The sequence below is a fragment of the Leguminivora glycinivorella genome, chromosome Z (genome assembly GCF_023078275.1).
Source record: "Leguminivora glycinivorella isolate SPB_JAAS2020 chromosome Z, LegGlyc_1.1, whole genome shotgun sequence".
NCBI classification, from domain to species: Eukaryota; Metazoa; Arthropoda; class Insecta; order Lepidoptera; family Tortricidae; genus Leguminivora; species Leguminivora glycinivorella.
Genome location: NC_062998.1, coordinates 16,571,302 through 16,586,521, shown reverse-complemented (window position 1 = coordinate 16,586,521; position 15,220 = coordinate 16,571,302). Strand labels below are relative to the sequence as shown.

General features: G+C 37.3%; 1 protein-coding gene across 2 annotated transcripts in view; it reads right to left on the bottom strand.

Moving 5' to 3' along the window:
• Positions 1–11,736, bottom strand: part of LOC125240811 — a 41,339-nt gene extending 29,603 nt beyond the window's left edge. Inside the window, exons 1-4 of one of the 2 annotated variants that reach the window (XM_048148933.1) lie at positions 11,382–11,736; positions 9,989–10,135; positions 9,337–9,432; positions 8,106–8,222 (exon numbers count right to left, since the gene is read on the bottom strand). In XM_048148933.1, the coding sequence (XP_048004890.1) occupies positions 8,106–8,222; positions 9,337–9,432; positions 9,989–10,135; positions 11,382–11,662 (641 nt within the window). In that variant the 5' untranslated portion in view covers positions 11,663–11,736. The remainder of the gene's footprint in view (positions 1–8,105; positions 8,223–9,336; positions 9,433–9,988; positions 10,136–11,381) is intronic. The other variant, XM_048148935.1, reaches the window with a different exon arrangement.
• Between the last annotated feature and the right edge of the window lie 3,484 nt (positions 11,737–15,220).

Sequence of the window (15,220 nt, the reverse complement as noted above, 5' to 3'; positions counted from 1 at the left end):
TGAAAGTACACACTACACACCTTACTTAACTCTTACAGATGCGGGGCTGTCAAAATCGTTACCAACTTATATACACGGTGCTCGTGAGCATTGCGAGAGATTTTAACCACGCATTTCTGAGTTCAAAAGAAAGAAAAAAATTATATACAGATGAGGAAATTTTGCAAAAAAAACTTTTTTTCAACTATTTTTTAATGTATTTTTACATAAAAAGTAAATGTTATTCATAAAACTGGAACTCAAATTGAGTTTCGACGTTTTTTTTCTAAAATCCAGAATCTCTAGATAAAGAAAGTTCTAAGGTAGGCCTCGAAATGAACCTAACAAAAACTAAAATAATAACAAACAGCCACCAAAGACCAATCTCAGTAGGAAATAAAAACATATAATATGTTAGCAACTACATTTATTTGGGAAAACAAGTTTCTTTTCATAAGGATAATCATGAAAAAGAAATTTCCAGAAGAATAAATATGTCGTGGAAAAAGTTCTGGTCTCTCAAAGAGGTTCTTAAAGGAAACTATAATCTTCGAATGAAAAAGTAGTAAATGGACACGTGACTATTCTTGTTTTTAAAAGTAGTAAATGGACACGTGATAGTTCTTGGGTAATTCTTCTTTAATAAAACTTAATCGCAAGGTTTACTTGTTTAATCAGTTAAAATTACAAATTGTCCCGACAATGATTACCGATTGATCGGTACCGAGCGCGTCCGAAGTTGGGAACGAACTGTCGACGGTCGCGTCGATGGCTTAAAAGCTACACTACTTAATCAGCACGCGCACACACATAACACCCCCCTTATCACTGAGAAGACCTTCCCGTGAAGAAGGGCTGGCCAGCAGGGGCCAACTCGACGTCCTGGACATTCGGGATCGTGGTTGACCGACGTGTTTTTAGTTTCCTCCAAAGCAGTATTCCGGCGGCTACGGCGATGAGTGCGTATAAAGGTATGATCCAATACAGGTGGTCATTATCCTTGATGTCAATTGTTCGCAGTTGTTGCAATGGTTCCTCCTTTTCTAGGAGAGCTTCGAGTTTATACAATTGTTCCAGCGGAATTCTTTCCAGTTTCAACGGTTGTGCAGTATTTCTAATACTAATATTTGACATTTGGAAGGAAATAAGCTTAATAGCCTGGCCTTTAATTTCATTTTTGTAGTTTTTAACAGATGAACTTGCGGTGGTGAACATACAGCCTTCGGGGACTTCAATCAGGTAGGTTCCTTGGATAAATCTAATTTCTTCGCTGTCGCATAAGAGTTGTAATTTTGTTCGTCGCGGACATGTTATTGCGTAATGGTAGTCGTCTAATCTTTGAAGCATCTCAAAGTCACTCGTAAATGCTGTATATTGGCAGGTAGCAGAAATTTCTCGGTTTAGGATCAGCGAGTAAATGCAATCGTCGGGCTTTGATGCCAAGGTAAAAAGGTTTCTTCACAGTAATATGTTTCTTGGAAACGTTTACAGTCTTGTTCCATGTACTGGTGTTTCTCGTCGTTCATTGCCATATAAGGTTTAGGAGGGATCAGAATGGTCGAATTATAAGTCGGAGTGGGAATAGATGGTAGTAGGTGTATGTATTCTTGTACATTACAGGAAATTTCAATGCAAATACGACTCTATTCTCTGCATAAAAGGAACCACAAGTAATGATGTCATAATAGTAATTATGATTTCGTTCAAGGCAACATGAATTTTATTTTCGTTAGAGATCATAGCTAGCAACGTGTTATTGAATGATTCTAACATTTGTTTATTAATGCTAATTCCAGAATTCAATTTATTTCCAATTAGATTTTGATTTTCCTGTAATGTTTGTACGGCTTGGTTATAATGACGTGCATCGTCGTGATCCAAATTTCCAGTAATGCTTTTTATGACAGTACCCAAGCCGTTAAAAAGGCCGCGTTTTTACCATGCTTAGGGTGAATCGCGTACAAGGCATTGAATTTACCATAAATGGAGTTGAGGTCGTTCAAGAAAATCTGGGAGGTCGTCACTGAGGTATCTCTAAAATAAAGGGGCTACTAGTCGGCAGATTTCATATAATCTAAGTAAATACCTATATAGTTCTCTATATTACTAATACTATCCTTAATACTATTTAGTTAATTCCAAGTTTCTCTTAATTCTACGACCTAAATAACGTGGTTTCGTCTTTTGACGAGCAGCCGCGGGATTTTTAATGTACACGGCTCGGTTTTCTTCGTATACGGGAGGTTCGGATCTATCCTTGTTAGCCCTCGAAATAGATTTCTCTTGATATTCTACAAGGGATTTGTTAAGATTTGCATATAACTCCTTTATCACATCTTTATGCCTATTAACGTAATTTTGTAGATAAACGTCTTCAATATTAATGTCAAATAGATCGCGGTCGTTAAAATGCCCGTTAATGATTTCAATAGGTTTTTTCTTGGTCGCTGAATGGATACTGTTATTATAGCCAATAATTGCATAGACCATGAGTTCATTAGTTGTAAGTTCTAACTGGTTTTTGTTTATGATTCTAATATGTTCGAGTATAGTTGAATGGAACTGTTCAATAGCACCATTAGATTCAGGGTTATTAACGCTGATAAAATGAAGTTTTATTTTATGTAATTTTGCTAGTTCCTTTATTAACTGATTTTTGAACTCCGTGCCTTGATCAGCAGTGATACACAAAGGTGGGCCATGATGGGACATATATATGGAAAGGGCGTTTAGCACGCTTAATCCAGTGCATGAGTGTAAGGGGTATGCCTGAGCATATTTGGAAAATATGTCAATGATAGTAAGGAACTTTTGGCCATTGACTGTAAATGTGTCTACGTGAAGGACTTCGAACGGTTTCGTAGCCACAGGTACGAATTGATATAATTGTTTATTAGGGTGTCTTTCATATTTACTGGTTTGGCAGATATCACAATTGTTTATAAATTCTGTTACGCTATTGTTTATATTTGGCCAGTAGTACTGTAATTTTATTCTTCGTTCAGTTTCCTGTATTCCTCGATGATTAGTTGGACCGTTATGTATGCGTTGCATGATTTCGATTTGTTTTTCGCAATCAGTTACATCTTCGATGTGGGTTTTGCAGAAAGTTAAATTATAAGCCATATTTCTGAAGGTCATTTGTAACACTGATGTAACCTCTGGGATGAATTCGTGGGGCATGAAGATGCCATATTTAGTTTGGGGTTTTACAAATTCTTTGAAAAGGTTTATTATGTCGGCTTGAATATTGTTTTTATTTATTTGGACTAATATTCTAATTTTGGTGGGAAAAATCTTGATTAATTTTGGTTTTGTCGGGGAGTGATGCACGAAATCCAAGAAGAGCTGGTTGTATGGTCTCAATGGTACCTGAGCTGATCGATATGAAATTCCACTCATAGGTTTAGGTTGTTCTACATTTTTGTTGGTTTGTTGTCCTTAGGTGTAGAAAATTGCCTTGATGGGTTGAAGGGATATTGAGGCCTGTTCCACGGATTATTTTTGTTTGTTGTCCATGGATTGGGATAGAAAGGTCTGTAATTATAATGATGAGATGAGACGTTTTGTCGTTGTGAAAATGACGGTTTATTTAAGTTGGCGAAGGGCACCGGTCTTGGGGGTAAATTGTGAGGAGCAAACTTGTTTAAGTCCAATGGTTTTTGGAAATTAGTTTGAGGTGCTTGCCTTTTTTGGAGATAATGTATATTTTGTTCCTCTTTGATAAATTGCAAGGCCGTTGGCATGTCCGAAGGACGCATGGTTCTGATCGTTACACCCAGAGGGTCCTTAAGGCCAGTCAGGAAAGCTTTCAAGGTTTGAGATGTAAAGAAATCTCGCTTGCAAGCTTTCTTGTTTTCGTCAGTTTCGTGCAAGTTAACGTAATTTATAATAGTACTGAGTAAATACATGCCAGCTATAAATAACCCTTTAAATAATCATACCTGCCAAACTATGTATCAACAACAATGTCCGGCGCTTGAGACGCTTATCGCGGACCCACGCGAATACGCCGCTATCACTGGCGGCCACAGTTCTGAGAACGCGCAGTGCGACAATGTATGCACAGACTATTTAGACTACCAGCAGTACCACGATAATTATGAACTAAATTTTAATGAACAGGAAATTAATCAGGATTTTCCTCAGGATTCGGATACGACCAAAGACCCCTAGCATTAGAAATACACGCTCACTTAAAAAGACGGCTACCCTATATCGAAATTAAAGAGCCTCCCCTGAAATTACTGATTGATACCGGAGCTAATCAATCATTCTTGTCACCAGAAGTTTTCGAAAAGCATTTCAACAAGCATCAGCTATTGTTCGAACCATTCACTGTAAACTCAGATTATACTACTGTTTTTAACTACGCTGTGGAGATACCTTCGTTCGCCGAACTAAAAGAGAAATCTTTGTTTAAATACTACATTTATAGGTTTCATAACGTATTTGACGGATTAATTGGTTTCGAAATGCTGGAACATTTAAAAGCTAAAGTTGACCTGGAAAATAAATTACTTATTACACCAAACGCTAATATACCAATAAAGGTTTTGACTTCTGAAACAAAATCTCTATTCGAAGCCCTTATAAAATCAAACTCAACAAAGGATTTGATGGTACCAGTCAACATCCGCAACGGTGATATCTACATCCCACGCACTAATGTAAACAATTGTTACATTCCCGACACTGTAACCCGAGCAGAGGCAGGTAAGGCCCACCTGCAAATAACAAACCCGACTAATAATGACATCATTGTTATGTTATCGTCGCCCCTTAGAGTCCAGACGCTGAATAATGATTATGAAATTTATAACTTAGAAACGACTTGCGAGAAAAATGATAGTGCTCTATCATTTCTTAGAATGGATCATCTTAACATAGAAGAGAAATGGAACCTCTCAAATTTATGCGAAGCATATAGCGATGTTTTTTATACTGAAAACACTCCGCTTACGTTCACGAATCAGATTAAACACCGGATAAATACAACGGACGAGATCCCAATCTATACGCGTTCTTACAGATATCCCCAAATACATAAAGCAGAAGTAGACAAGCAAATTGAACAACAATTACCCCGACAATGATTACCGATTGATCGGTACCGAGCGCGTCCGAAGTTGGGAACGAACTGTCGACGGTCGCGTCGATGGCTTAAAAGCTACACTACTTAATCAGCACGCGCACACACATAACACGTGTATCTTACCATGCCTACTGTATGGTTGCCAAACATGGGCACTTACAAAGACTGCATCACTGCACAGCTAAGAATCAGGAGTACACAAAGAGCTATGGAGAGCAGCATTCTAAAAATTAAAAAGATACAAAAAATAAACAGTAATAAAATAAGGCAGAAGACAGGAGTCATAGATGCTCTCAAAAAAGGTAAAGTTTTAAAATGGAGATGGGCTGGCCACATATCTCGTTAGGCGTCATCCATATATTACGTCACAGTGTAAGGGGGGGGGGTCATACTAGGCCACATACTAGGCTAGGGCCACATGGAAAAAGGCGTCAAGGCAAACCTACGACCCGGTGGGCTGATGACCTAGTTCAGGCAGCAGGAAAAACCTGGATGGAAGTGGCTCAAAATAGAGAAAAGTGGTCAGAGCTGGAGGAGGCCTACACCCTGAAAGGGGTTCATAACTAAAGAAAAGAATCAAGAAGGAAATTAAAAACTCAAAAACATGTAAATACAAAAGATAAAAAGAGTATGTTTAAGCATTCATTCACCATACCGTGGGTTATACTACTACATATACAGAGTGGGGCCTGTAACAAAGGCGAATAATTGAACTCTAGGCTATTCTCCTTATACTGATCAACATTTGTTCGGCGACTTTTAAAAATAACTTGTATTTTGATTTTTATCACCCTTGAAAGTTTTTTCTAAGAGGTAATGTATTGCGAATTCTGTTAAGTCTAAAGTGTGACAGACAACGTCAATGACAACAATAATGGCTAATATTTATTTTGTATGAAAAATTAAAAATTTAAAGACTTCATAATTTTTAAAAGTCACTGAACAAATGTCGATCAGTATAAGGAGAATAGCCTACAGTTCAATTCTTCGCCTTTGTTACAGGCCCCACCCTGTATAAGTAAGTAAGTAAATATTCTTTATTGCACCACTAACTAACTGTATAACTTCGTACTGTACTAAAGACATATATAACTTCGTATAGACAGATAAAGTCTAAGTAAAAAACGTACCTCAGTACCATACAGAAAAAGGTACGGTAGCCTAGCTAGATGGCATTACACCTTTGGGGTACGCTCAGCTAGATGGCGCCAATATTATTATTTGACATTTTAACACATATCAAGCTAAGAATATGGTCCAAATTGTCAAAACTGAGGTTCAAAAGTTTTAAGCCTGTGTCAAGAGATGGCAGTCTATGCACTGTGATTACACATTTTACTTTGACAGTAACTCTTTAATACTCGATCCTCTTTGGTTATACCAAAGACCTATATAACATCGTAAAGACCGATAAAGTCTAAGAAAACAACGTACCCCAAAACCATACAGAAAAAGGTACGGTGAGCTAGATGGCGATACACCTTTGGGGTACGCTCGGCTAGATGGCGCTAATATTAATATTTGACATTTTAAAACATATCAAGCTAAGAACATGGGCCAAATTGTCAAAACTGAGGTTCAAAAGTTTTAAGCCTGTGTCAAGAGATGGCAGTCTATGCACTGTGATTACACATTTTACTTTGACAGTAACTCTTTAATACTCGATCCTCTTCGGTTATACCTACTGATCAACTTTTACTACGGCGGCTCCAGCCTCAAAATAGCGAATGAAATTGCGTCACCAAAATGGAATGAGACGACAGATTGCTTTTCGCGAATTCGGGTTGGGTCCATAGTAAAACAAACCCTCGATTATAGTAAAATATAACATAAACATCCTATATTTACCAAACTAGTAGAAAATTAATTTATTATAACACTGGCTTTTGCCCGCGGCTTCGCTCGCGTTAGAAAGAGACAAAAAGTAGCCTATGTCACTCTCCATCCCTTCAACTATCTCCACTTAAAAAATCACGTCAATTCGTCGCTCTGTTTTGCCGTGAAAGACGGACAAACAAACAGACACACACACTTTCCCATTTATAATATTAATAATATATATATTAGTATGGATAACATGAAAATCTCGCTTAGCGCTCTCATGCAAAATATGCATTGGAATTCTAGAATAAGATAATAGAAGACGACATAGCGTACCTGAGCGTTGTATTGTAATAAAAGTTGACAATGATGCAATGCAAATCTAATAAATGAGTCATTATAAATACTAAGTATTCTGAGAAATCGCTGAGCAAGTTTTAAATGATAAATTCTTAGAATAAGTTCGTGACAATGAATCGCTTACAGTCATGTAATGCAGCACATGGATATTTTATCTTTTAGTAGACTACATTATTTAATTCGCTTTGCAGCAACGAGCAACAATCAGTTGGTTCCAAAACATCTGTGCTATCAACTAATCTATAACTTGTTTGTGATGTTTTACATTTAGTTTTTCCCATTATAATCGTATCAATTAAGGGGTGTTGCCTTGTATATTGTGATAGTTGTTTATAAAATTGTTAGAGGTGATAAATTAACGTCCAAATCTGGTACCTGTAGAACTTCCCAGCTTTCCCACTTCGAAAGCCCATCGAAAGATTGTTACATTTATGAAAAACCATAAAACGTTAACACCAATGGCAAAAGTAACTATGAACAATTATATGTAAGTATACTAAATTATTGTTAAAATGAATATAATTAGGTCTTGGTAGGCCACATAGTTACGAAGATAGTGCTATTCAAAGTTTTGCAACATTTTGACAAACGAGTTGGGGCTTTGTATGGTAAGGTGTATGTTTTTTTTTCAATAAAAAAATACTGAAGATGACTTTTTCCAGAGCACACAAGCCACGCAAGGCTTTATATTACAACTGATGCTGGAACCACCAGGAACCAAGAAGGTTGTACCAGCAGTTGTGGTTGCAGGAAAGTAGGACTCCACTGCTCAGCTGTTTGCAACTTACTGCAACGGACAATCCAGTGGGAATGATGTGTACTAACGTTGCCAGATTTATAGTTTAATTACCTTGAATTTCCGCGCGTTCCTAGTCGTCTGGGGCGCACGCTGGGGTACACCTGCTTCATCACTTTACCGAAATCAGCTGTAGATAGTGGCTTCATGTTGCTACTCATGCAATGCGCTCTGTAAAAATAAAAACATGCTTATTTATTGGTAATTCATTTTTCCCCTCCCTAGCTCGGAAACACGTGTTTTGTCCTTTAATACCAGCGGGTAAAAACGCATTTTATCCACTAGTGGGTAAAGTAATTTGACCTTGAATAAAGTCAAATTAACTGCTTTAAAATTGATAAAAGTAGGTGAATCGAGTAATAAAGAATGATTTACCACCTGTGGAACTACTGGAAGCAGTGATAAACGCATTTTTTGCGTTGTAGTTTCCTCGCTATAGTGAAGGGAAAAGTTTTGTGTAACACTCGGGTGCAAATGTTACAAATGTATTTTACTTCTCGTGTGTTAAAAAACTCGCAAGTTCAGGATTCTATTCTCGAACCACTCGCTTCGCTCGTGGTTCAACTATAGAATCCTTTCACTTGCTCGTTTTTCAATTCCACACTCGGCGTTAAAATACAACTTTGCCCCCTTGTATAACAAATAACTATTATCATTTCATAGGCTGTGCTCGCGGTGTTTTTTTCAAGTAAGTGGGGTGTGGAGACAGGAGAAGACAAGCATTACTACGGACAATATTAAAATATCAATGAAACGAGATTTTAATATGAAACTTGATGCTTCCTGTAGAAATGCCAATATAGTTAAGGAGCTAATTAAATATGTATCTGAACTCTCATTTCTACATGACCTAGACTTTGTACTTACAATAGTATAAGGTACGAGTATACTTACGGCTATATTTCGTTTCTTTAGTCTGCTTAGACGTTATATATACTGATTACAGGACTAGATATAAGTACCTCATATCATCAAAATGAATACGAATCTCCAGTTGTAGTGACTACTTTTTCAGCCGTACTTGCCAGGGAGGGACTATTCACACAAAAATATCAGAATGTTCAAAACTTCGAAACAAATGTTTGCTGCTTAGCCGTAACGTAATAGTCTACACATAATTGTGTCATTCCCGAGAAAATTCTCCCATTTTGTATGGGAAATATTCTCATGAGAGAATATTACCCATTGTAAAATGAGGATGTTTTCATGAATGGCACAACTATATGTAACACGCTCGTCATGAACAAATTTTAGTAATTAGCCACCAAGTCTGATCAGTACTTACATGTATTCGTCATACACATCCTGCTTGGGCAAGGAAACATCAGGATCAACTTCCAAGTGAGTTTGTATCCATGTTACAGTCTGCTGGAGTTCAGCCCTGTTAATATATTTATTGAATTATTAATAAACAGAATAATATAGGAGCAAATTCGAGACGACAATACAAAATTGTATAATTACAACTTGGATTAACATCCAAGTTGTAGTTCCAAGGTAGGTAAGCTTGAATATTTTTATTTAGACCTGTAAACTCCTCCAAAGAACTCTATACCTACATTAAACAGCCCATTGAACTTAATATATTTCAATAGCAATCTCATTGATAATTCAGCATTTGATAAACACACTTGGTTACACTGAAATACTTTAGTAGCACAATATTTGGTAACAATCTTCCGAAATGGAGGAGCGGTACCTCCTGGCACAAGCTATTTTAAAGCTTAAAAGGAGGTTCCAATCACTAGCTATAAGATGAAAATTGTGAAAGAAAAATAAACATTTTTGATTTTTTTTTTGACTTGGACAATATGAATCAATTAATTCATCAAGATTTTCAACTTTTTTAGTAACAAAACAAGCATGTAGGGACAAAGTTATTATGACACATAGGAGAAATAAAAATAAACTATAAAAATAACTATGAGCAGAATCACCTTGACCCCAGTGGGTTTATTGGCTGCTTGAGTGGGTCATGTGGTGGTATGCCAGTGGGCAGCCGCAAGTACAAGAGGAGCCTCTCTGCACCACTCAGGGATTCCACTTCCTCTAACAGCTGGGCCACTCTCTGTCTTCCTTCATGGCTGCAAAAAATATTGCATTTGAGCATTTGAGAGTTGATGAATCTAAAATGAACTAAGTTAGGATGAAAATAATGGACTAAATACTGGCATATGGGATAAAAACCAGACACCTGCCAAATAAAATGGTATTCAATTTTACAATATATAAATACACTAGCTTTTGCCCGCGGCTTCACTCGAGTCAGAAAGAGACTAAAGTAGCCTATGTCACTCTCCATCCCTTCCACTATCTCCACTTAAAAAATTACGACAATTGGTCGCTCCGTTTTGCCGTGAAAGGCGGACAAACAAACAGACACACACTTTCCCGTTTATATTATTAGTATGGATTAGAATACATCCATGTCTCAGGAACAAAATAAATATTCATGTTCATCACATAAATAAGTGTCCATACCAGGAATTGAAGCTTTACATGTAAGTCACTTCCTACAAGTCCAAAATTCACACAAAATTTGTAAATGATCTATTGTATATGTATAGTCTGATGTAATGATATTTAAATTCACAAGAAGTGTGTCATATGAAGAGAATCTCTTACTATATTAACTGGTATTATAATGACGTTGGTATTACAATCACTTCATAAATGAATTTTATCTCACATATTTATTTCTTCTTACTCTACAAATACTTGCCATCTCCTGTCAGAACTATTGGTTTATAGCTGACAGGTTGGTCGTCCAAGGTTTGCCAAACGGTATTCAATGGGTTAAAATTATATTATTTTATTTTAGTAATGCAGGTAATCTAAAACCTTTTATAAATATAGAACATGTTAAGGATGTGTTATGGTTATGATTGATCATGGAAACCAACCAGTAATTACATATTACAATTAATTTTATCTTAAATAGTAATTATTAACCACTGAACTCTTAAAAGAAAATGTGTTAAAAAAGTGATCAACTACCCAATAATTCAATTGCATTTAATGTTACTAGGTGGATGAGGTAGCTAAAAAACTAGTAACATAATAATTTTAAAACATACCAAACAACTGGAATTGTTATTAACAACTAAGTAATCAATATTTACTTTTACGGTATGTCGTACAGTACCATGGAAAATTGCTGTTGTTATTATAACTAGTGACTACTACAATACATTTCAACAATATATCTGATATGCATACAATATCAATTTTGATATGATGCTATAATGATTTCCACTGTAAGATAATGAACTATTAGCCACTAGACAGTAGAGCCCAACGCCTAAGAATGTTATGGTAAAGTTAGAATACCTGAGGGTGTTCTCGATAAACTGTTGCATGGAAGCTATTTTTTCAGAGTCCATTCTGGGCTCTTTGCTCCTGGAGGGCCCGGCGGTAGGATCCGTAGCAATCGATGGTCCCGGATCTTCGTTTGAAGCGGAAATACTATCTTTATCGTAAGACGCAGTTTGCGTATGTTTTGGATGATTGACATTTTCTTGATGAAGTTTCGCGTCATCCACTACTCTTTCAGATTTAACATTTTTCACACCATCTTTAGCCCAAGGTTGAAATGGAGCTGTACTATCCATTTTAACCCGCGTAGGATATAAAAATATAATTACTAGTTTTCATATTGTACATTTTCTTATCTGATAAATGCGTAACAAAACTCCATCTTGACATTTGATCAGCTGTGCGGTGAGGTGGAGCGAAGGGGGACTTAGGTTTTTTTTTAGGCCCCGCGCACACGGAGGCAACAGTTGCTCGGCGACATTCGTATTTGTATGAAAAGTTGCGTCGCCTCGTGTGCGCACCTTCATACTAGCCCATAGACCTTAGGGCCCCCACAGACGGGAGACAAAACTGTTTTGTCTCCATCGCTCGGTCTATGGGCTAGTATGAAGGTGCGCACACGAGGCGACGCAACTTTTCATACAAATACGAAAGTCGCCGAGCAACTTTGTCGCCCGTGTGCCCGCACCCTTAAGCTAGGAACACACTACGCGGACGTCCGTCGTAAAGCTAGGAACACACTACGCGGACGTCCGTCGTAAATCGACCGCGGACGGGAATCTGGACAATAGAAATACACATAACCGTGCAAACTATCGGTCGACGGACGCGGACGTGGCCTTGAGCGCACGGACGTCCGATCGAAATCTGGCTCTCTGGATGTTTTGTTCCGTGCACACTGATAGGTCGCGGTCGCGGTCGTTTTACGACGGACGTCCGCGTAGTATGTTCCTAGCTTAAATCGACCGCGGACGGGAATCTGGACAATGGAAATACACATAACCGTGCAAACTATCGGTCGACGGACGCGGACGTGGCCTTGAGCGCACGGACGTCCGATCGAAATCTGGCTCTCTGGATGTTTTGTTCCGTGCACACTGATAGGTCGCGGTCGCGGTCGTTTTACGACGGACGTCCGCGTAGTATGTTCCTAGCTTTAAGCTAGGAACACACTACGCGGACGTCCGTCGTAAATCGACCGCGGACGGGAATCTGGACAATGGAAATACACATAACCGTGCAAACTATCGGTCGACGGACGCGGACGTGGCCTTGAGCGCACGGACGTCCGATCGAAATCTGGCTCTCTGGATGTTTTGTTCCGTGCACACTGATAGGTCGCGGTCGCGGTCGTTTGAAGCTAGGAACACACTACGCGGACGTCCGTCGTGAATCGACCGCGGACGGGAATCTGGACAATGGAAATACACACAACCGTGCAAACTATCGGTCGACGGACGCGGACGTGGCCTTGAGCGCACGGACGTCCGATCGAAATCTGGCTCTCTGGATGTTTTGTTCCGTGCACACTGATAGGTCGCGGTCGCGGTCGTTTTACGACGGACGTCCGCGTAGTATGTTCCTAGCTTTACGACGGACGTCCGCGTAGTATGTTCCTAGCTTTATTCTGTGGCCAAGGCTTGATTACAAAGCTATTATAATACTTTAGTGAAAAAGGTAAACAAATGTAAAAAAAATAAAACACTTTAAAAGGCTCTGCGGGTCGCCTCGCGATGAGTAAGGCAAGGCCGTCTAGTGCTAGTTGTCGCGTAATTTTATACGGGAATAGGTATCAAAATCATGATCGTATTTTCCGTAATAACAGTGAATAATGTGTTACATATTAAACAACGTTAAAATTTTCATATGAGCATTTAATTTTTTATTAAGAATTTTTTTTTTATTTCTAAGGCAAGACCGGCCTTGCCTGCCAATGTGTCCTGTAAATGGGGTTAATAGACTTTTTTTTAAGGCCCAGACAAAAGTAAAGCCGGAACTTACAATAGGGAACTTGACTGTAGTTATCATAAAATATTTTATACCACGAACGAAATAAAGCATCAGATAATTATAAGAAAATCATGGACAGAAGTTGTTTTTAAATCCAATTTCTATTTAATAAGTCAGGTAGAAATTTATAATGTAAATGAGTTGACCGTGACGTCACTCAATTCAATTTCATATAAATTCCATATTAGTAAGTCGTTCAAATTCGTTTTGACAGTTATTAAAACTATAAATTGAACGCGTTTTAAGTGCATTAATTGTGCTAGACAGGAAGAAAGATTATTAAATTACTATGTTACGTACATAATGCAGAAATATTTTGACTGCTTCTATTTTATTTAAATTTTTTGTGTAACCAAGTTTAACTCAATATTAACTAGTGTTCATCCTAGGGATATCGATTGAAGAACAATAGACTAAGGATGAAAAACTGGTATACCTTCAGAGGTGTAAGAAGCGGTACATAATATATATAAATAAAATAAATTCAGTACACAGACTTCCCAGATAGACGGTCTTCCCAACACTGACCTTAATTGACTTACAGTTGGTTAGTATTCAATATTTAAAAAAAATGTGTTATTGGTTAGGTTATAACTTCAATTTTAAATAAATGAATCGGGGGACACCTTACACAGATCAACCTAGCCTCAAACTAAGCAAAGCTTGTACTATGGGTGCTAGGGGACAATATACAAATACTTATATGGATAAATATGAAATACATACTTTTATATACATAGAAAACATCCATGAAACAGGAACAAATAATATATCTGTGTTCATCACACAAATAAATGCCCTAACCGGGATTCGAACCCAGGACATTGGCTTAGCAGGCAGGGTTACTACCGAGTACACCAGATGGTTGTCTGTTTTAACGAGAAATTAACAACAGAGCCACCATTACTATTAATATCATAAATTACAAACAAGCTCAAAGTGTACAAAAGTGATAACAGTAGGTTAAAAGGACTATGAAATTAATAAGTACTATAATAAATTGGTATGAATAGTTAGTTACAACATTCTGATCCATTTTGATGTCCGTTATGAGATTCACTTCTGATTTATTACTCTAGGGTGAACTATTGGTTTGTCATCATCCCATCATAGTATTTTTTTGGCTTCTTGAAACTGGCCTTGAAACAAGCAATATTTGGTATTGGTATAAAATATTGCATTCAGAAAGGAAATTTAAAATCTGATAAATAACAATGTCTTTTACAGCAATTGAACACAAAGATGTAACATGTGTTATAGAGTTTAATTCAAAATCAACAGACAAATTCTCCATGACTGATTGATAACAATACTGATTGATTTATCCTATTGTTATTTTACAATCATTGTAATACAAATTAAATATAACCTATTCAATTATGGACTCAAAATATGATTAGTAAGGAGATTGATTTAGAGTAAAACTGAAGTATATTTAAGAGGTGTGTCTTAAAAAAGATATTTGACTAGAGACAGATTTTTTATAAAATGGCTAGATGTAATGAATATGTATTACATTTGTCAACAATTTCAAGATAAGGAGCGTCAGCTTTACAGCAAACCCCTTTTTTATAGTAATTTACACTAGTTAGAGCTACAGTCAGGCTGCAACCCCACTGAAATTTGTATGGAAACTGCAACATTGGTGTTCTTACTTAATCAAATTGCAGTTGTTGGTATCGGCACTAATAATTGTGTAAGTTACAGGGCCCAATATATAGGCCCGTGGCACTTTTACCGATGCCAACCCAAAACTAAAGGTAATTTAGCAAATAGTAACTTACAGAACTCTTAAAATTGATTTATCAATGCATACCAAACTTCTACACCGTTCTGGACAATGT